At 40.2% G+C, this 22576-nt stretch overlaps 2 protein-coding genes across 2 annotated transcripts in view; both read left to right on the top strand.

The window, feature by feature from the left end:
* Window positions 1–22576, top strand: part of PRCP (prolylcarboxypeptidase) — a 275945-nt gene that overhangs the window by 180025 nt on the left and 73344 nt on the right. The gene's annotated exons all lie outside the window — the stretch shown is intronic.
* Window positions 1–22576, top strand: part of LOC136395203 (lysosomal Pro-X carboxypeptidase-like) — an 89958-nt gene that overhangs the window by 457 nt on the left and 66925 nt on the right. The window contains exon 2 of the mRNA XM_066369576.1: window positions 624–806. Within this exon, the coding sequence (XP_066225673.1) occupies window positions 639–806 (168 nt within the window). The 5' untranslated portion in view covers window positions 624–638. The remainder of the gene's footprint in view (window positions 1–623; window positions 807–22576) is intronic.

The following is a 22576-nucleotide window of genomic DNA, read 5'->3' as shown; positions in this document are numbered from 1 at the left end:
CGTCTGAGAGGCCCTCGCCCCCTCTATCCGAGTGGCCCAGTGCAAGCTCAGTTTCCTCCTCTGTAAATGAGAGTGGCGTTCACACACATGCACCAGGTTTCTGTGGTGGTTGAGATAGATGATGTGTTTGCCATTATGCCCAGTGATAAAGTGACGTGTAGGGAACGATCAATAAATTGTCACTGTAGCTGCTGGTACCATTATATGGGATTTGCGGGGGCAAGGGGTGTGGCAATGGAGGTAAAACGGACAGGGTAGGGTTTTTAGGTGACGATTAAGGGGAGACTATAGGATGACCAGGCGGCAAGAGGGTGATACAGTTAAAAATGTGATTCAGCGGTGGAATAGAATGGGGCCCTGGGATGATGAGGGCCGATTTGTAGTGTGACCGAAATGAGGGTGGACTCCCAAGGGGGGATGCAGGAGAGGGAAATGAAAACTGGGTTCTCTGGAATGGTGGCGGGGGCGGTGTGGCTTAGTGACCTGGGTTTAGACAGCATGGCTGAGGGGCGAGTGACTTCGGGTTTCCCTGGGGCGAAGCCTATTTGAGGCGGGCGGAGCTTCAGGCTGGGCGATTTTCTGGCTGTATGTTCTGATGGTCAACCTCCCCACCTGCACTGCAGCCGCCAGCTTGAGCCATGGGGCGCTGCGTCCTCCTGTTTCTACTCCTGGGTTTCCTGATGTCCGGGGTCGCCATCCCCTTACCACCAGCTCTAAGGGCCCTCAGCAACGTGCGTTTGTCAACCAGCTTCACATCCCTCCCCAGTGGAGACATGGAACACTCAATTCGCTATGTTCAACAGAAGGTAAGACTGCACGTGGGTTGCACGGAAAGGACTGGGGCTTCAGGGCTTACCGCTCAACCGACGGGACCCCAGGCACTGGAGCCTACCCGAAGTTTCAAACCCCTAAATACCTAGGGCGTTTCCAGTCTTTGGATCGCGTTTTCCAGAGGTTGGCCCCCAATCCCAGTTCTGTTTAAAATCTCTTGACCCTTTACCAATAATTTACTATCAGTCTTTCCTCCACAGTCTTCTGTAATTGGCCATGGCAGTTACTTCAAGACCTTAAGCTGTCAGCGGATGCTCTAATTCATAATTAAAATTTTCTTTACCTTCGGTCCAATCCAATTTATTTAATACCAACTCTGGCCTCTACTTCGCCTATAACAGTCATCCTTTGTTCCGAAGCTGCTCTTAAATACAAATTTCCAATATCTTTTTAGTTGACATCTAATATTGAACCTAAAACGCCAGCTTGTCATCTCATGCTCAGTTCAAAGTTGATTTTGTAGCCCTTTAATGAAGAGTTTTTAACCTTCCCGATTCTTGGTCAGACTGAACATATAGGTAGCCCTTGCCTGTAAAAGAAGTTGTAGGAGTACATCAAGCTTTGGGAGTGAGGTGGGGATGAGGGTTAGCATCTTTGTGGTTCTGAAGCTTGACTTTAGAAATTGAAGGTAGACTTCATGACTTGGTGTTTGGCTGGAATGAGGTTCTACAACAAGCTTAGATGGAAATGCACATCTTGTGTGACATGGTGGGATCCTACAGCTTTGTATTTCTGGGAGCCTTTGTAGGTAGGCAAAGATTTGGGAAGGGTTGGGATTAGAAGGAGTGCAAGAATCTGAAGTTTGGCTCTTGGTGTCAGAGCAACTAGAATTCCACTCTGCTACCTCTGCAACTTTGGGAAGGTTATAATTACTTTCTCTCTGAACCCAATTTCTTGATCTCTGTGGGTATGGTAATAGTTAAATGAGAGCAAATGATGTGTCCCTAGTAGGCACTTATTAAATTTGTGATTATTGATCTATGTAAATTTTAAATAGGAACTTGGGGTAGAGGGATGGCATGAACTTGTAGAATAATTTATCAGAGATGGCTTTTAACCCGGAAATTTATATTAGAGTTTATGAAAAAGAGAAAGCATTTAATTTTAGCAGAGGGGTCTTTTTCTCAGGCAACTCAACTTGCATTAATTCTCTAGGCCAGTGGTCCCCAACCCCCGGGCAAGGGACCAGAACGGTCTGTGGGCCATTTGGTACCGGTCCACAGAGAAAGAATAACTTACATTATTTCCATTTTATTTATATTTAAGTCTGGATGATGTTTTATTTTTAAAAAATGACCAGATTCCCTCTGTTACATCCGTCTAATACTCACTCTTGACGCTTGTCTCGTAAGTTCGACAATTATATTTAAAAATACCACAGTTTTTATGCCGGTCGCATAATTTTATTTTGTGCATTTGTCCATCCCACCCTAAAGGCTGGTCTGTGAAAATTTTCCCAACATTAAATTGGTCCGTGGCCCAAAAAAGGTTGGGGACCACTGCTCTAGGCTACAATTTTCTCATTTGTAAATTTAGAGGTTTGGACAAGGACCAAGTGTTTCACACTTCACTGAGGAAATGCAAGGGCTCTCTGGAGAGACATCTCAGAAGGATGGTGGGTGAATGCCCAAGTAGAGGCCAAGTTAGGGTGCCTCAGTACCCCCTTTCTCCCTACTGTTTTCAGCCTGAGCTTTACATTTTTATCTGTTTTATACACTGATTTTGTATATGACTATTGCAGTGTTCCATTGCTAATGTGAAATTGAAGGGAACTCTTGGAGTGAGGATCTGTAAAATCCCTTTAGGAATGATTACAAAGAACTATCAGCAGAAAGGGGAGAATGAAAAGTAGAAGAGACTGAATGATTTGTTAGCTCCTAATTGGTATTCCTTCATAGTAGATTTCTTTCTTGACAACTTCATTCTTTAGAAATGTGATTTAAGATTAGTTATATTTCTATTTTGGTGATTTACAAAATCTATTTTACTTCACTCAGGCACCTTTTGCAACTCAGGCCTAAATATAAAATTTAGTTTATAATTTAGGATCCAGATTACACATATCTTTATTATCATGGTAACAGTTTTCTTTACATCAACTCCAACTGAGTTTTTTTTTCTTTTTTTAATGTTTATTTATTTTTTTATTTTAGAGAAAGAAAGGGAGAGAGCAAGAGAGAAATAGGAAAATTGATCTATTCTGTATGTGCCCTGAGCAGGGATCGAATTGGCAACCTCTGTGTTTCAGGATGATGCTCTAACCAACTGAGCTATCTGACCAGGGCCCAATTGATTTTTGTTTCATTTTTTAAGAAAAACCTACACATAAGTATTTGTGGCAGAATAATAGGTATGGTAGTTTCCAGTTTCTGGATTATAGTTAAAAAAATTTTTTTTAAATTAATTTTAATGGGGTGACTGATAAATCAGGGTACATATGTTCAGAGAAAACATCTCTAGGTTATTTTAACATTTGATTATGCTACATTCCCATCACCCAAAGTCCAATGTCTTCCATCACCTTCTAACTAGTTTTCTAGTGCCCCTCCCCTCCCCCAATCCTCCCTCTCCTCCCCCCCACCCCATAACCCCCACAACCTTGTCCATGTCTCTGAGTCTCATTTTTATGAACCACCTATGTATGGAATCATATAGTTCTTAGTTTTTTCTGATTTACTTATTTCACTCAGTATAATGTTATCAAGGTCCATTCTTCTTGTTGTAAATGATCCGATGTCATCATTTCTTATGGCTGAATAGTATTCCATAGTATATATGTCCCAAAGCTTTTTAATCCAATTGTCTACTGATAGACACTTGGGCTGTTTCCAGATCTTCGCTATTATGAACAATGCTGCCATAAACATGGGGGTGCATTTCTTCTTTTGTAACAGTGCTATGATGTTCTTGGGGTATATTCCTAAAAGTGGGATAGCTGGGTCAAAAGGCAGTTCATTTTTTAATTTTTTGAGGAATCTCCATACTGTTTTCCACAGTGGCTGCACCAGTCTGCATTCCCACCAGCAGTGCAGGAGGGTTCTCTTTTCTCCACATCCTTGCCAGCACTTATTCTGTGTTGTTTTGTTGATGAGCGCCATTCTGACTGGTGTGAGGTGATATCTCATTGTGGTTTTAATTTGCATTTCTCTAATGATTAGTGATGTTGAGCCTTTTTTCATATGCCTATTGGCCATCTGTATGTCCTCTTTGGAGAAGTGTCTATTCATTTCTTTTGCCCATTTTTGTTTTGGATTGTTTGTCTTCCTAGTATTGAGTTTTACAAGTTCTTTATAAATTTTGGTTATTAACTCCTTATCAGATGTACTGTCAAATATGTTCTCCCATTGTGTAGTTTGTCTTTTTATTCTGTTCTTATTGCCTTTAGCTGCACAAAAGCTTTTTAGTTTGATATAGTCCAATTTGTTTATCCTGTCTTTTATTTCACTTGCCCGTGGAGATAAATCGGCAAATATATTGCTGTGAGAGATGTCAGAGAGCTTACTGCCTATGTTTTCTTCTAAGATGCTTATTGTTTTACAGCTTACATTTAAGTCTTTTATCCATTTTGAGTTTATTTTTGTGAGTGGTGTAAGTTGGTGGTCTAGTTTCATTTTTTTGCAGGTAGCTGTCCAATTTTCCCAACACCATTTGTGGAAGAGGCTATCTTTACTCCATTGTATGCTCTTACCTCCTTTGTCAAATATCAGTTGTCCATAAAGGTGTGGGTTTATTTCTGGGTTTTCTGTTCTGTTCCATTGATCTATATGCCTGTTCTTATGCCAGTACTAGGGTGCTTTGAGTACAGTGGTCTTGTAGTATAACTTGATATCTGGAGTGTGATACCTCCCACTTTATTCTTCCTTTTCAAGATTGCTGAGGCTATTTGTGTTCTTTTTTGGTTCCATATAAATTTTTGGAATATGTGTTCTATATCTTTGAAGTAAGGCATTGGTATTTTAATTGGTATTGCATTAAATTTATAAATTGCTTTGGGTAACATAGACACTTTAATGATGTTTATTCTTCCTAACCATGAGCACGGTATATGCCTCCACTTGTTTGTATCTTCCCTGATTTCTTTTATCAGTGTTTTATAATTTTCTGAGTACAAGTCTTTAATTTCCCTGGTTAAATTTATTCCTAGGTACTTTATTTTTTTGGTTGCAATGGTGAACAGGATTGATTCCTTAATTTCTCTTTCTGACAGTTCATTGTCAGTGTATAAAAATGCCTCTGATTTCTGAGTATTAATTTTACAGCCTGCCACTTTGCTGAATTCATTTATCAGGTCCAGTAGTTTATTGACTGAGACTTTAGGGTTTTCTATATACAATATTATATAATTTGAAAATAATGATAGTTTTACTTCTTCTTTTCCAATTTGGATGCCTTTTATTTCTTCTTCTTGTCTGATTGCTGTGGCTAGGACTTCCAGAACTATGTTGAAGAAGAGTGGTGAAAGGGGGCACCCCTGCCTTGTTCCTGATCTTGAGGGGATTGCTTTTAATTTTTTGCCTATTGAATATGATGTTGGCTGTGGGTTTATCATAGATGGCCTTCATCATGTTGAAGTATGTTCCCTGTATTCCCACTTTGCTGAGAGTTTTGATCATGAATGGGTGCTGGATTTTATCAAATGCTTTTTCTGCATCTATTGAAATTATCATGTGGTTTTTCTCCTTCCTTTTGTTTATGTGAAGAGTCACATTGATTTATTTGCAAATATTGTACCAGCCTTGCCTTCCTAGAATAAGTCCCACTTGATCATGGTGTATGATTTTTTTCATATATTGCTGGATCTGGTTTGCTAATATTTTGTTGAGGATTTTAGTATCTAAATTCATCAGGAATATTGGCCTATAATTTTCTTTCTTTGTGTTGTCTTTGCCTGGTTTTGGAATCAGAATTATGCTCACCTCATAAAAGGAGCTTGGAAGTCTTCCTTCCTCTTGAATTTTTTGAAATAGCTTGAGAAGGATAGGAGTTAGTTCTTCTTTGAATATTTGGTAGAATTCACTTGTGAAGCCATCAGACCCAGGACTTTTCTTTGTTGGGAGTTTTTTGATAACTGTTTCAATCTCATTTGTTGTAATTGGTCTGTTTAGGTTTTCTGATTCTTCCAGATTAATTTTTGGAAGATTATATGTTTCAAGGAATTTGTCCATTTTATCTAGATTGTCTAGTTTTTTGGCGTACAGTTCTTCATAGTATTTTCTTACAATATTTTGTATTTTTGTTGTGTTAGTTGTTATTTCTCCACTCTCGTTTCTAATTTTATTTATTTGAGTCCTCTCTCTTTTTTTCTTGGTGAGTCTGGTTAAAGGTTCATCGGTCTTGTTTACCTTTCCAAAGAACCAGCTCCTGGTTTTATTGATCCTCTGTATTGTTTCTTTAGCCTCTATGTCATTTATTTCTGCTCTGATCTTTATTATTTCCTTCCTTCTACTTGCTCTGGGCTTTACTTGCTGTTCTTTTTCTAGTTCTTTTAGATGTAGGGTCAAGTTGTTTATTTGAGCTTTTTCTAGCTTCTTGAGGTATGCCTGTAATGCTATAAACTTCCCTCTCAGGACTGTTTTTGCTGTGTTCCATAAATTTTGAGTTGATATATGCTCATTATTGTTTGTTTCTAGGAATTTTTTAATTTCTTCTTTGATCTCATTGTTAACCCACCCATTATTTAATAACATGCTATTTAGTTTCCAAGTGTTTGAGTATTTTTCAGTTTTTCTGTTGTGGTTGATTTCTAGTTTAATGCCATTGTGATCAGAGAAAGTGCTTGATATGATTTCAATCTTCTTAAATTTGTTGAGACCGCTTTTGTGCCCTAACATGTGGTCTATCGTAGAGAATGTACCATGAGCGCTTGAAAAGAATGTATATTCTTCTGCTTTAGGGTGAAAGGTTCTGAAGATATGTATTAAATCAAGTTGATCTAGTATGTCCTTTAAGTCTGCTGTTTCTTTGTTAATTTTCTTTCTTGAGGATCTATCTAGTGATGTTAGTGGGATATTGAAATTTCCTACTATAATAGTATTGCTGTTGATCTTGCCCTTTAAGTCCATCAAAGTCTGCTTTATATATTTAGATGCTCCTATATTAGGTGCATAGATATTTATACCAGTTATATCTTCCTTTTGGATTGCTCCCTTTATCATTATGTAATGACCTTCTTTTTCTCTTACTATAGCCTTTGATTTAAAGTCCATTTTGTCTGATATAAGTATTGCTACCCCAGCTTTTATTTCATTTCCATTTGCATGAAACATTTTTTCCATCCTTTTATCTTCAGTCTATGTGCATCCTTTATTTTAAGGTGTGTCTCTTATAGACAGCATATGTATGGGTCCTGTTTTCTTATCCATGCAGCTACCCTATGTTTTTTGATCGGATCATTTAATCCATTTACATTTAAGGTTATTACTGATCGTAATTGTTTATTGTCATTTTATTTTATTTTATTTTATTTTATTTTATTTGTATTTTTCTGAAGTTGGAAACGGGGAGGCAGTCAGACAGACTCCCGCATGCGCCTGACTGGGATCCACTGGCATGCCCACCAGGGGGTGGGCACTGCCCATCTGGGGCGTTGCTTTGTTGCAACCAGAGTCATTCTAGCATCTGAAGCAAAGGCCACAGAACCATCCTCAGCACCCGGGCCAACTTTGCTCCCATGGAGTCTCGGCTGCGGGTGGGTAAGAGAGAGTCAGAGAGGAAGGAGAGGTGGAGAGGTGGAGAAGCAGATGGGCGCTTCTCCTGTGTGCCCTGGCTGGGAATTGAACCCAGGACTCCTGCACACCAGGCCGACGCTCTACCACTGAACCAACTGGCCAGGGCCACCGTTTTATTCTTTAAAACTGTATTCATCTTTTGCTATATTCTTTTTCTCCTTTGATCTGTTTACAACAGGCCCCTTAGCATTTCTTGCAGCATTGGTTTGGTTGTAGTAAATTCCTTGCGTTTTTTTTTTTTGTCTGGAAAGCTTTTTATTTCTCCTTCAATTTTAAGCAATAGCCTTGCTGGATAAAGTAGTCTTGGTTGTAGGCTCTTGTTCTGCATTACTTTGAATATTTCTTGCCATTCCTTTCTGGCCTCTAGTGTTTTTGTTGAGAAGTCAGAAGTCATCCTTTTGGGGGCTCCTTTGTAGGTGATAGCCTTTTCTTCTTTAGCAGCTTTTAATATTTTCTCTTTATCACTAAGCTTTGGTATTTTTATTATGATGTGTCTTGGTTTGGATTTCTTTGGGTTTCTCTTTAATGGAATTCTCTGATGCCCTACCACTGAGCCAACTGGCCAGGGCCTATTTGCTATCTCTTTATTTAGGTTTTCGTAATGACCGTCTATTTTTTGTTCTAAGATCTTTGAGCATTCTAACAATAGTTATTTGTAACTCTGCATCTGGTAATTTGGTTATATGTGAATCATTCAGGCCTTTTTCTGGGGATTTCTCTTGATTCATTTGTTTTGCATTTCTCTGCCTTCTCATTTTGTCTGTGTAAAAGAAGTTTATGGCCACTGGGGTCCACTGGGTGTGGCCTCTGTGTTCTCTAGGAATGGTCTGTCTGCAGGCCTGCCACCCCCTCTGCTGCTGCTGCCTGAGGCATTTGGGTATGTGCATTGCCGGTGCCTGCCCACTGGGCTGTTGCTGTGGTTTCTGCCTCTCCTTCACGGGAGTGGTTGTGATCACGTGCTTGGGTTTACAAGCCTCCGTGGCCTTTGACTTCACCCCGCCCCCACTAGTGGCGTTATGCTCGGCCCTGAGGGCGGGCGTAAGCACCTTTGCTCAGTTGCAGGTCTTTGTCTTATTCTGGGGTTTTACCCTGCCCCTGCAGGAGGAGCCAGCTTGTGGGACAGCTGCAAGCCTTGGCTCCACCTGCCGGGCAGGACTGCATGCCCACACTCAGTAGCAGGACTCCGCCTGCTCTGGGCTTTTGGCTCCACCCCCGCATGAGGATTCTGCTCCCAAGTCAGGCCACAGCCTTGGTTCCGCAGGTGGGGAAAGGCTGCACCCCTGTGTCCTTGCTCAAGGGCAGGTCTCCACCCCTTCTGGGGTTCCTGCCCTTCCCTGAGGCTAGATTACAAGGTGGCCTGCAGCTGGGCTTGACCACTTTTCCACATCCTCTCCTCCCCAGCTGGGAAAGACCGAGCTCACATCTTGGCCTCAGTGGTGGCCAGCTGGCTTCCGCCCTTGCTGACAGAACCGCGCTTCCACGTCCTGCTGCAGCCTGCCCTCGGGCGAGCCCTCAGCCATGTGGATGGGGGCGCTGAAGCTGAGACTCTAAGACTCACTACTGTAGTCCTGAAAGCTCCCTCCTTCTAAGCGACTCTGCTCTGAGTGCCGTGGGAGAGCTTGTTTGGCTGGTGTCCTGCTTCCCTTTGCTGGTATTGCTGTTTCCAGGGGAAATATTCACTTCAGATGTGGGGAGTGACGTGACCCAGGGGTTAGGGTGGCTGTCTCTCAATGTGTTTCTCCTTGTGTGTAAAGCCAGCAGCCAGGGCCACCATCACAGCTGCCTGGCCCATGCAGGTTCGCATTGGATTCAGACAGTTGGTAAAGAAACAATGGAGCCAAGAACTGGTGGGCCATAGTCTTTAATCCTAGCTTGCACCTGGTGGGCAAGCAAAAACACACTGGGCTCCAAAACCCACTCACATTCAGTGCTCACAAAGCTACTGACTTATCTGAATTTCCTAGAATCAAAGGTTTCTAGCTCACCAGACTTATTCACCTCTGTTCCCCATCTCCTTCCTTCTCCCTGCACAAACTGCTTCTCACTCAACACTCTGCCATCTTGGCTGCTTCTTCAGGCCTCCTCCACGTGGCCTCTCTCTGCTCTCCTCTCTGATCCCTCCTCTAATCATAATCTCAGGAACCGAGTGCAAGCTCTCGTTCTGCCCCTATTTTATAGTGTAGAAATCCAAACCTTTAATCCTATATACAAAATAGGGAAGTCTCTAATACAAAGTCACTTATCTGGGTCTTGATGGGATTGTACCACCCCACATCAAAAAGGGTAGGAAAGGCTTAATCCCAAAACCAAGCCCCAGGCTACAAGGATTCTGCCTGCCCACAGCCCACCCCCAACACACATTAATATCACCTGGGCGACGGCCTCCATGTGGGCAGCGCCATCTTTAACAAAGTGAGCATAATACATTTTATCTGCCCAACACTGTGCCTCCTAGATTATACTCTCTTCCTGCTACTCCGGTCCTCTCCTCTCTCCCTGTCCCCCAGAGCTCCTGGTGAGTGGCTGTGAGAGAGGTTTTCTGCGCGGGCTCTTTAAGAAGAATCCTGGGTCTGATAAATCAGTCTCTTTCTCACAAACAGTATCCTGTCTTGTTTCCAGCTAAATACTGTTTGTATGCTTCTTCTAGACTCTGGGGCTGCAGGCTGGGGTTTTGTTCCTAGGGCTCAGGACCCTCCCCTCTCTGCTAAGCTCACTTCCCACCACGCGAGTCTTTCCCGGCTGCTGTTCACTCTGGGGAGTTGTGCAGCCCCCTCCGCATTTCCGCTTTTCCTACCAGTCTCAGTGTGGCTTCTTCAGTATTCCTTGGTTGAAGAGTCCTCTTAGTTTAGTCCAAAGTTGGTTTTTCCAGATGATGGCTCTTAAAATTAGTTTGTAATCCACTTTGGTTCTGGGAGTTGGAAGTTGGTACGTGCTTCTGCTCCATCGCCATCTCGTCTCTCCTCTGGATTATAGATTTTTAATTGCAGCTGTCTGTCTATGTATGTGCAAATTGAACTTTAATTTGTTTAGTTAGAGCACGAGAAGTACTTTTATGCCTTTTAATTACCAACATTATTATAAGTCATATCTCTCTCTCAGCTGAAATATCACCTCTTTTGTGATACCTGCTTGACTTGAGGACAACTTAGCTGCTCTTTTTTCACCCTGTACACTTAGTGTTTTGTATATATCCTGCCCAGCTAGATAGTACTCTCCAGCATCCAGAAGAACTATAAAAGTATATCACGTACAAAATAAATACATGTTGAGGAAGTGAATGAATGACTAACCAAAGAAAGCCTGAATAAAACAAACTGACACAAATACTTCTTTTTTTCCTCTTTCTTTCTCTCTCTCTTTTTTTTTTATCTTTTACTTCCATTCTTTGTGTGTTAAGATGCCATTGAGTTGACTCCAATTATTGCAAACTGAGTGATATCCCAAATGTTCTGTCCTCAGCAGCCCTGCCCAGTGCCTGTGGACTCATGCTTACGGCTTCTTTTATGGATTCAGTCCACCTCATATTCTCTCTTCCTGTTTTCCTGCTGCCTTCTATTTTCCCCAGCATTATTGTCTTTTCTCTGCCCTCTCATGATGTGGTAAAGTAAGATAGCTTCAGTTTTGTCATTTTAGGCTCCAGGAATGTTTCAGTCCTGAGTTGCTCTAGGATCCACTTGTTTCTCTTTCTGGAAGTTCAGGGTATTCATAGAGCTTTCTTCCAACACTGTATTTCAAAGGAATTGAATTTTTCCTATCAGCCTGTTTCCTTCACTGTTCAACTTTGACATCTGTACATATAATTGGGAATGTGAGGTGTGGATTATCTTAACCTGGGTCTCTAATGACACATCGTTGCTCTTGGTGATCTTTCCTAATTCTCCCATTGCTGCTGTCCCTTTGAGTCTCAGCCATCTTGATTTTTTTGGCTACAGTACCTATTTGAATTGATGATTGAATCAAGGTGAGCAAAATCTTTATTAATTATTTATTTTTTCTTTCAAAGTCTTTCTTTTTTTTAAGTGAGAGGAGTGGAGATAGAGAGACAGACACCCACATGTGTCCCGACCAGGATCCACCCGGCAACCCCTGTCTGAGGCTGATGCTTGAATCATTTGAGCTATTCTCACTGAGCCACTGGCTGCAAGAGGGGAAGAGAGAGAGAAAGGGGAGTGGGAGGGGAAGAAAATCAGATGGTTGCTTCTCATGAGTGCCCTGACCAGGAATTGAACCCAGTACATCCACATTCCGTGCTGATGCTCTATTCACTGAGCCAACTGGCAGGGCCCTTTCAAAGTCTTCAAACATTGATTTAGAAGGAATATTTTCTTTTATCCAAAGTAACTGAATTAGAATACCAGACAAAGGATAGTACATCACTTGGTAAAATGAAGGCCCTGAGTTCATGTGTAATCCTAGTGTTGTAAAGGACTCTGGGGTGTGTGATTTGTGGTTGCAGGATTTCCCTGCTTCTCATTGTCCTCTGCCTCCCACGCTAGCTCCTCAGACTAGAATGTGAGTCCTGAGGGAATTTTACCATTTGATATTGTGGGAAAGAGAATGAGTCCTTTTAGACTGTCATTTTCCTGAATGGTGAAATAGAGAGCAATATCGATTGTACTAATTATGGTCCTCTTGAGAAATGGAACCAATAGTGTGTGTATATCTCCACAAAGAGAGATCAATTTATTTTAAGGAATTGGCTCATCTGATTGTGGATGCTTGGTAAGTCCAAAATTTGCAGGGTAGACCCACAGGCTGGAGACCTGGGAAGATTTGCAGTTTGGGTCCAAAGGAAGTATGCTTGCAGAATTTCTTCTTGTTCAAGACAGGTCAGTCTTTTGTGATAGTTAAGCCTTTACCTGATTGAATGAGTCCCACTTGCATCATGGAGGGCAAATCTGCTTTACTTGAGTACACTGATTGAAATGTTAATCCCATCCAAAAAAACACCTTCACGGAAATATCCAAAATAACATTCAACTAAATACCTGGACTCTGTAGGACATTTAAAACTTGGAGAACCTTACATTGTATTTGTTGACCATTCTACTAGCTCATCCTCAATCTTGTCTCTGAAAAATACAGAAAAGCACTGATAAATTTGTAAGGTATTGGCATATATATGGCAGCAACTCACAGATTATTTCAAAGAACATTCCTGATGTAAGGCTGGTTTACTTAATATTTTCTTGCTCTTATCATCATCATTATAGTTCACTGACCTGATATATATATTGAAGCACATGATAAAGAATTTATTTATACTGTCATTCAGTAATTTAAAATAATTATTTTGCCTATCTTTTTTATGATAAACCATATAAAATTGATACAGATTTTTATAAAAAATCTTAAGTATGCTTTGTAAGTATTGGTGAATTGTTCATCAAAAAGGCAAATTCTGTATTGGGGAATATATAAAAATCTTTCTTGTTTACAATTTAAGAAAAGTCGAGTTATTTTTTATGAGCAGTGAATGAATTAACATTGTTTTTCTAATCTGGGCCAGGTATTACGCTCAGCTCTTTTACATATTTGATTTTAATTATCACACTTGCTTTTAAAAAACAGATGTTATAATTGAGGTTCGTAGAGATTAAGTGTCTTTTTTTTCAACTTATAAGAAAAAGTTGATTTAGAAAGTGATGAGGTAAGGTGCCTGGAGGGAAGCAGATGGGGAGGGAAAAGCACCGGCACAGTCCAGAGAGGGCCTGCCTGGGAGGGGGGTGGGTGCGCTCCGAGAGGTAGAGCACCTTGGTTACCTGTCTTGATAAGTCTTTAAGAGACAATATTGTGAGTTACATTTTAATCTATGATCTTTCATTCAATAGACATCTAAGCAGTGGTAACAAAACTGATGTCTTTGTACCTATTTATGTTATACATTTAGTCTTTACAAGAATCCTGTGAGGTAGATACTATCCTGATTTTTAGAGGTGAAACTACTGAGGTTCAGAAAGATCAAAGGAAGAAATATCCAGCATTTTCCACTTATAAGTTTGTTTGTTTTTTAGCACACAAGAGAGATACACAGACAAGGACAAATAGACAGGAAGTGAGAGAGATGAGAAACATCAACTCATAGTTGTGGCACCTTAATGTTCATTGACTGCTTTCTCACATGTGCCTTGACTAGGGTGCTCCAGCTGAGCTAGTAACCCTTTGCTCAAGCCAGCAACCTTGGGGTTCAAGCCAGTGACCTTTAGGCTCAAGCTAGTGACCATGGGATCATATCTTATGATCCCACACATAAGCTGGCGATCCCGTGCTCAAGCTGGTAAACCCATGCTCAAGGTGGAAAACTCGGTGTTTTGAACTTGGGTCCTTAGAGTCCCAGGCCAATGCTCTATCTACTGCACCACTGCCAGATCAGGCTAAAGATTTTATTTATTGATTTTAGACTGAGAATAGAGGGAATGAAAGATAGAGAGAGGAGCAGGAAGCATCAACTCATAGTAGTTTCTTCTCATATGTGTCTTGACTGGCCAAGCCCAGGGTTTTGAACTGACAACCTCAGCATCCAAGGTTGAGACTTTATCCACTGTGCCATCACAGGTCAGGCTAACATTTACCACTTTTAAATGTGATTTCTCAGTATCAGATGGTAGATGATTGGTGGTATATCTATAAAATGGAATTCTATTAGTCTGATAAAAATGACTGACTTGAAGTGTATTCTGACAGTGTGGGGAAATGTTCATGCACTGATGATAAATGAGAAAAGCAAAATAGAAACTGAATGTATAATGTGTTTTTAAATTCATTTACTCAGTTTTTAAGTGCCTACTGTGTGCTAGGCACTTTCCTAGGCACTGAAGGAAGAGCATATAAGGTGTGAGGAAGAGCAAGTAAAAAAACCTGAGGTACATATATACTAGGCAGGAGCAACTTCAAGGAAGTCAGTATGCGTAGAGGGACATGCCCAAGGGAGAGAGTAGTAAGGGATGAGAGTGAGGAGGAGAGAGAATGTAAATACCCCTCTAACAGATAAGGACAGTAAATGGACGAGGGAAATTGAGTTTGATTGTAGGGCTGCTTTGAAGTCTCCTGCAAGGTAATAAGACCACTTGAATGGCTATATATTTTTCTAGCTATATTTAGTTTCTTGGTTATGGGTGTGGAGTTGGTGGAGAGTTTATTTATTTATTTATTTATTTATTTATTTATTTATTTATTTATTTATTTATTTTTACACAGGATTGTCCATTTACCAAATGAGTAAAACAAAGTGAGAAAAATACATAAGGACTGAAGGGTGTATGCAAGGCAATGATTATGCATAGAGCATGGAATTGAAGCCCAGTGAAGAGGGGCATGAAGAGGAGGTGGGGGACAGTGAAAAGGTGGATTATTATGAGGTTGAAAGTTTTGAGGAATCATAGTAGAGGGAATGAGATGAAAAGATATGAGGAAGTAGTAGAATGTTTTAAACAGTATATGGTGGTATTGCAGTGACTGGGAGTGACAAAATCTAGGGTTTGACCCTGGGTTAGTGACTTGGAAGACAAGGTCATTGAAGGAGAGGATAAAAAGAAACAAAGGGCTAGGATATAGAAATCACAAAGAATTTTGAAAGGTTTTATGTTGGAGTGACAGTGAACGAGGAGCAAAAATCTTCAAGGCATAAGGGAAAGTGAACCAAGGGGCAGTAGATGATTATATCAAGAGAGGTAGTTGGGTGATATAGTTTTATGACATAATATTTAAAGGCAGTGAGTTAGGGAAGGCCTGGAGAATCAGGAACTAGAAGAATAACTATTCTCACTTTCAGGCTGAGTGGGGGGAGAGGTTTGAGAGGAAAAATCAGCTACCACTTGAGAGAATCAAATATGTTTAGAAATATGATTATAACTGCACAGAAAAGGAGTAGAATATACTAAACTATTAACTAGGTGATGTTTTATTTTATTCTCTATACTTTCCTGTAGTTTTAAAATGATCTGTAATGAACCTATATTATTTTATAATCCATTAAAAAAAATGTTATTAGCCCTGGCCTGTTACTCAGTCTGGAACAACGTTGTTCCAAAATGCCAAGGTTGTGGGTTTGACCTCCACAACCAAGCGACTAAGAAATTAAAGATTCCCTTTCTCCTCTCTTTCTCCTGTTCTCTCTCTGTCTGTCTTCAATCAATCAATTGCAAAAAAAGTGTTATTAAAGAAGCCATTTACCTGTCCTGGCTCATGTAGGCAGTATGTGGCAGCATTTAGAAGTGGGCCTCAAACTTCAGGCTGTGTATCACCAAGTGCCATGACACTTGGTAAACACTTGCTGTACTCTTGTTCCTTCTTTGCTTCCTACCCATGACTGCTTCGCATCTTTTTCTTAAACCTTTGAGTAGTGAGCTTTTTTTATGCTTGCTGACCCCTGGGAGTGAGTTTTTTTTTTCAAAAAATGAAATTAGTTCCAGTTTCAGTTTTATTAACTTAAAATCATGTTTGTTTGATAACTGTATGGCCAGGACTCACGGCTGTCATGGCCATGCCCATGCAGGTTCCCATTAGATTCAGGCAGATGGTAAAGAAACAGTGGAGCCAAAAAATGGTGGGCCATTCCTTTATTAAAGTCTTGCACCAGCTGATGCGAAACTTTAATACACACAGGGCTCCCAAAGCCTCTGACACATTTTCCGGTTCCGCAACCAGGAGAATCTTCTCTTGTTTCTCCTAGAATCAAAGGCTTCACCAGTCTCAGTGGAGCTCGCAAAAGCCCCTCACCTCTGGTTCCCTATCTGCACATCTTCTCCTCTCTGCCAACATGGCTTCTCTCAGTACTCTGTATTTTCTCTGCTCTCACTCTGCAAACATGGCTTCTCTCTGCCTCCTCGCCTTCTTCTCTCTCCTTTCAAAACTTTCTGGCACAAAAACTTCTTCTCCAGCAAACATTAGCAAAACAATGGCCTTTCCCAAGTAGGAAGGTAATTTGCGATTTCACGGACCCACATATACCTGGCACTGCCCAGCCCCCAATGCAAATTATAAGCGAGCAAACATAAAAATCACATTTTACAAACTTATTTGACCAACAATAACCAATGTATAGAAACAAGAAGAATATATATTTGCACTTTTTATGTTGCTTTACACATTTTTAAAATAAAAATTTTTGTTATCTCATACACCTCCCATCTATAAATAAAGAATTATTATTAGCAGAATCTCAAATACATACTTATATATGATGATATTCTTAGGATAATTTATAGGTATTTTTATTTATTCCTTACATTTAAAAACTTTTCAAACTGTGGTAGTCCTCAAAACATGGATGCAGGCTGTATGGCCAGTAGTCGCTGCTGTTGTGGCCATGCACATGCAGGTTCCCATTAGATTCGGATAGATGGTAAAGAAACAGTGGAGCCAATAAATGGTGGGCCATTCCTTTAGTAAAGTCTCGCACTGGCCGACGAGCAAACACACAGGGCTCCCAAAGCCACTGACACATTCTTCGGTTCCTCAACCAGGAGAATCTTCTCTGGTTTCTCCTAGAATCAAAGGCCCCACTAGTCTCAGCTGAGCTTGCAAAAACCCCTCACCTCTGGTTCCCCATCTGCACACCTTCTCTCTCTCTGCACATGGCTTCTTCTTCAGCATTCTGCATTCTCTGTGCTCTCACTGCAAAACATGGTTTATCTCTGTTCAAAACTTTCTGGTGTGAAAACCTCTCCTCCAGCAAACAGCAAAACAATGGCCCTTCCCAAGCAAGAAGGTAATTTGCAATTTCACAGACCCACATATACCTGGTACTGACCAGCCCCCAATGCAAACTGCAAGCGAGCAAACATAAAAATCATATTTCACAAACTTATTTGACAAACAGAGGCAAAGTGGTTTGTTACATTCAATGCACATTACCCCTGTGTCTCTCTGCTTATGCTCCTTTCTTGTAGTACACTAACATATGAAGCATTTTTGTTTTGGCTTATCCTTTGAAGCTGTTGCAGGGACTGACTTTGGGAAGTGATGCTGGAAGGCTGTCTCCTACTGACAATGGTCTGCAGCCTCCTCTGGGTGATTTTTATCTCTTTCACAAACTCCTCCAAAAGCGATTGGTGAGCTTCAATCTGAAGTTATATAGCTGTGGTCTTTTTCCAGTTTTCATCTGATACACAATGTATGGTTCAAAACAGCAATGTCAATTTCATAAAAAATAGCTTTGAGCTCCAGCTCAAAGTTTAAAGACATACATGTACGATCGTACTCTGGATGGTCAGGAGGCACGAGGATGTATGTGAATGTTTGTATTACTCAAAGGGTTAATTATTTTACATCATTGTCTTCTATACACAGCTGAGGGTAAGGGTGAAGAACTCAGCTGAGTAGAGATGGAGGGAGGAAAAGGACAATGTCCTTTTCTGCCTGATTTCAACCTGAGCTTTTACTGGATGAAAGAGGAGAAGACAGGGAGAGGAAATAAAGGGAAGGTTTCCATAGGTATTGGTACCTGTTTAAAAGAGAGGGGTGGGAATTAAGGTCACCTAAATAGTACCAGCGCATATATTTTCCTAAGTCTCTAGCTCCTCCAGTCTGTCTGCTTTTCACAGATAGGTGCTCCTGGTTTCTCTCAGGGCTGCTTTGCTGATCATTCCAAATCCACAGTTGTAGATTTCTCACTCTGTCTCTCTCTCTCTCATGCACTTTGACCCATCTCTCTAAGAGTAATCATAATAATAAATAATATTTACTGAGCTCTTACTATGTACTAGACAGTGTTCTAAACTCTACACCTATTAGCTCATTAATTCTCACAGTGACCTTATGAACTCTTGACACAATTATCCCCAATTTATAGATGGAGAAACTGAGGCACCAAGTGTTATGTGTTTTAACAATGATCTCAGTCTGCCTCCTGTTATTTCTACTTGTAGGTTTTTTGTTGTTTTTTTTTGTTTTCTGTGACAGAGATAGAGAGAGGGACAGATAGGGACAGAGAGACAGGAAGTGAGAGAGGTGAGAAGCATCAATTCTTTGTTGTAGCACCTTAGTTATTCATTGATTGCTTTCTCATATGTGCCTTGATGGGGGGGGGGGCTACAGCAGACTGAGTGACCCCTTGCTCAAGCCAGCAACCTTGGGCTTAAGCTAGTGAGCCTTGCTCAAATCAGATGAGCCCATGCTCAAGCTAGTGACCTCGGGGTTTTGAACCTGGGTCCTCTGCATTCCAGGTCTGATGCTCTATCCACTACACCACTGCTGGTCAGGCTCTACTTGTAGGTTTTATAGTTCTGACTCAGAACCAAACTCATCTGATTAAATGATGACTTGGTCCAATTTATTCCTAGTGGCTCTATTATCACTAAAAAATTAATATTTTTTAATTAAAAGTATTTATTATACTGGGCATGGTACTGAACATAACAGATGGACTGCTCATGTGGAGCTTATATTTTGATTAGAAAATAAGTACATAACAAGCAAATCAACATTAAATGAACTAGTTATAGATTATAATGATTGCCTTGAAAATAAGCAGGGTGATATGTGTGTGTTAATATGGATACAGTGGATGGGAACAGCTTTATCTCAAGAAGAGACACTGGATCAGAGAGGGAGCAGAAAGTATAAAGTCCCTAAAATTTGAAAAGTTTATTATTTTTGTCTCATTTCTTGTATACTTACCAAGTTGAGTTGATTCTATCCTGAGTGTATCTGTTATTTTCACTTGAATGGCCCTTACCCTTTGTTGCAAACCTGTATTACTGCCTTGCTACCTGCAGTTCCCCCTCCACCTCAGTCTCCATAGGTCACTTTAATCACTTCTCCTTCTAGTCAAACCATTCCTCTGCTCAGAACCTGCAACAATTCCTTATTGTTTGCTTTATTAAGAACAAAATCCTGTAGCATTCAAGACCTTCCACCTTAGGGCCCCCACCCGACTTTTCCATTTGCTAATCTACTCTGCACACATGCCCCTTCCTTTGTTTTTTTCTGTGCCCTAGCCCACATTGTTCCCTTTGCCTGAAAGGCCTCTCCCATGCCCTTCCCTTCTTTATCAGCTCCATCACAGACCCTGCCTCCTGGGGCTGTTTCTTAATCTCCTTAGAAGTGTGTGACAAGAGTCTTACTCTAGCTTTGTGTCAAAATCTTTTGTATTCTTGTTTTAATCTCTTTTTAGAGCTGGAAACCTGTCTTGTAAATATCCATATTCCTCCAGAGCTTACTGCATGTTTTACCTAAGAGTATCATCTTCATGAATGTTTGTTGAATCTCTATCTTTTCCCCTCTTCCTTTTTCTGTTTCCCTACACGTTGAGGTAAGGAAGGTGCACGCGCTCGTGCGTGTGTGTGTGTGTGTGTGTGTGTGTGTGTGTGTGCCTAGATGAAGAATATGAGACCTTGATTCCCAAATGTCTAAAATTTTTATAGGAACAAGGTAGAATATCAGGTAAGTAAAAACAATCCTCCTCTTCTCATTCTTTTATTTTGATGATCTGGAAGCTGTGGCTACTTGTCTGTGCTGACCCTACTCTACTTACAAATATCTATAGAGAAATAGTCATGGGAGGGAGTGCCAGTGTGTGTATGTGCGCACGCATGTGTGTGTGCGTGCGTGCGTGTGTGTGTGTGTGTGTGCGTGTGTGTGTATGAGGGCTAAGGAAATGGTGAAGAATGAACACATTAGAAATAACTGTCTTTTTAAAGACTGCTTCTATGGTAATTGTGTACTGCCCATATTTATTAGAGAGTTCAAGTAAAGGCAGTTGTTTTTATGATTTTGATTTTTCATTTGCAAACAGGCCAGTTAACTACGTATATTTGTAAATCCTTACTGTCTGCAATGTATGTATGTGTCAGTTCCAGGTTGTCCTGTGATCCTGCAACTGGCGAGGTCATGCTGTTCTCTTTCTTACTGCTCCTACTGCAGGAACTACCTGTATGGGTTAGTAAAAGGCAGATTTGTTAGTCAGATTTCTTTAGGAACATTTTCTGAGTGGTTCTACAATTTGGTTATATTATTATAAAGTACTGCAATCCTTGGGTTACATAGAGACACCTGGTGTCTCTATGAAATTTTGAGGAGTTTATTGATTAGTTGGCTAGCCTAATGGGGCACAGTCCCAAATCCTGTAGCCTCTCATATAGTTCTGAGCTTGCTTTTAGACAAAATCAAGTACTGGTTGGAGTGGGTAAGGAGGAGGAGCATGGTACAAAAGTCATTAAAGTCATTTACTAACAAGCTTACAACATTTATCTATAGGATCCATTAAAAGGAAGAAAACATTCCCATGCATCAAGACCACAAGGTAACACAGTAGTGATAAATGTTTTACATACCCAGCAGAGACATTTCCAGATCTTCTAGGGTCTACTACCTATCCCTGTCACCACAATAGCAGGAAATGAAATGTTTAGCTTAGGATAAGGAGAGAAGCTAAATAAAATTACCTTTGCTAAAAGTTTTGCTTAGTTTACAAGTTTTATACATATAAAGAATTTCAAAAGGGATGATTATTAGAAAGCTTATAAAATGTTACAGAATGCAGGTTGTTCAAGCAAGGGGATTGGGCTCGTGATCCCTCTGTCTAGAGGTACACGTCACTCTCAGGACTCCAGGACGGGAGGAAGAGTTATAGGAATTTTTAATTAAGATATGTAAACATTCTTTTTCTTTAGGATTGCTTTGGCTATTCGGGGTTTTTTATAGTTCCATATAAATCTGATAATTTTTGCTCTATTTCTTTTAAAAACGTCATTGGAAGTTTGATGGGAATTGCATTAAATTTGTATATTGCTTTGGGTAATATAGCCATCTTGATTATATTTATTCTTCCTAACCAAGAACAAGGTATATTCTTCCATCTCATTATATCTTTTTCGATTTCCCTTAACAATGGTTTATAGTTTTCATTATATAAGTCCTTTAAATTCTTTGTTATGTTGTTTCCTAAGTATTTTATTTTTTTGTTGCAATCGTGAAGGGGATTATTCTTTTGAGTTCGTTCTCAATTGTTTCATTGTTGGCATATAGAAAGGCTATTGACTTCTGTATGTTAATTTTGTATCCTGTGATCTTACTGTATTGGCTTATTGTTTCTAGTAGTCTTTTTGTGGATTCTTTGGGGTTTTCGATGTATAGGATCATATCATCTGCAAAAAGAAAAAGAATGAAGCTGGGGGCATTACAATACCTGACTTCAAACTATATTATAGGGCCACAACAATCAAAACAGCATGGTATTGGCAGAAAAATAGACACTCAGACCAATGGAACAGAATAGAAAGTCCAGAAATAAAACCACATATATATAGTCAAATAATTTTTGATAAAGGGGCCAACAACACACAATGGAGGAAAGAAAGCCTCTTCAATAAATGGTGCTGGGAAAACTGGAAAGCCACATGCAAAAGAATGAAACTGGACTACAGTTTGTCCCCCTGTACTAAAATTAACTCAAAATGGATCAAAGATCTAAACATAAGACCTGAAACAATTAAGTACATAGAAGAAGACATAGGTTGACTCCACAGGCAAGAGAAGTGAAGGCAAAAATTAATGAACGAGACTACATCAGACTAAGAAGTTTTTGCTCAGCAAGAGAAACTGATAACAAAATAAACAGACAGCCAACTAAATGGGAAATGATATTTTCAAACAACAGCTCAGATAAGGGCCTAATATCCAAAATATACAAAGAACTCATAAAACTCAAGAACAAACAAACAATCCAATAAAAAAATGGGAAGAGGACATGAACAGACACTTCTCCCAGGAAGAAATACAAATGGCCAACAGATATATGAAAAGATGCTCATCTTCTTTAGCTATTAGAGAAATGCAAATCAAAACTGCAATGAGATACCACCTCACATCTGTTAGATTAGCTACGATTAACAAGACAGTTAATAGCAAATGTTGGAGAAGCTGTGGAGAAAAAGGAACCCTCATCCACTATTGGTGGGAATGTAAAGTAGTACAACCATTATGGGAGAAAGTATGGTGTTTCCTCAAAAACTGAAAATAGAACTACCTTATGACCCAGCAATCCCTCTACTGGGTATATACCCCAAAACCTCAGA

Source organism: Saccopteryx leptura, chromosome 1 (genome assembly GCF_036850995.1).
Source record: "Saccopteryx leptura isolate mSacLep1 chromosome 1, mSacLep1_pri_phased_curated, whole genome shotgun sequence".
NCBI lineage: Eukaryota > Metazoa > Chordata > Mammalia > Chiroptera > Emballonuridae > Saccopteryx > Saccopteryx leptura.
This window is presented reverse-complemented; position numbering and strand designations above follow the sequence as displayed.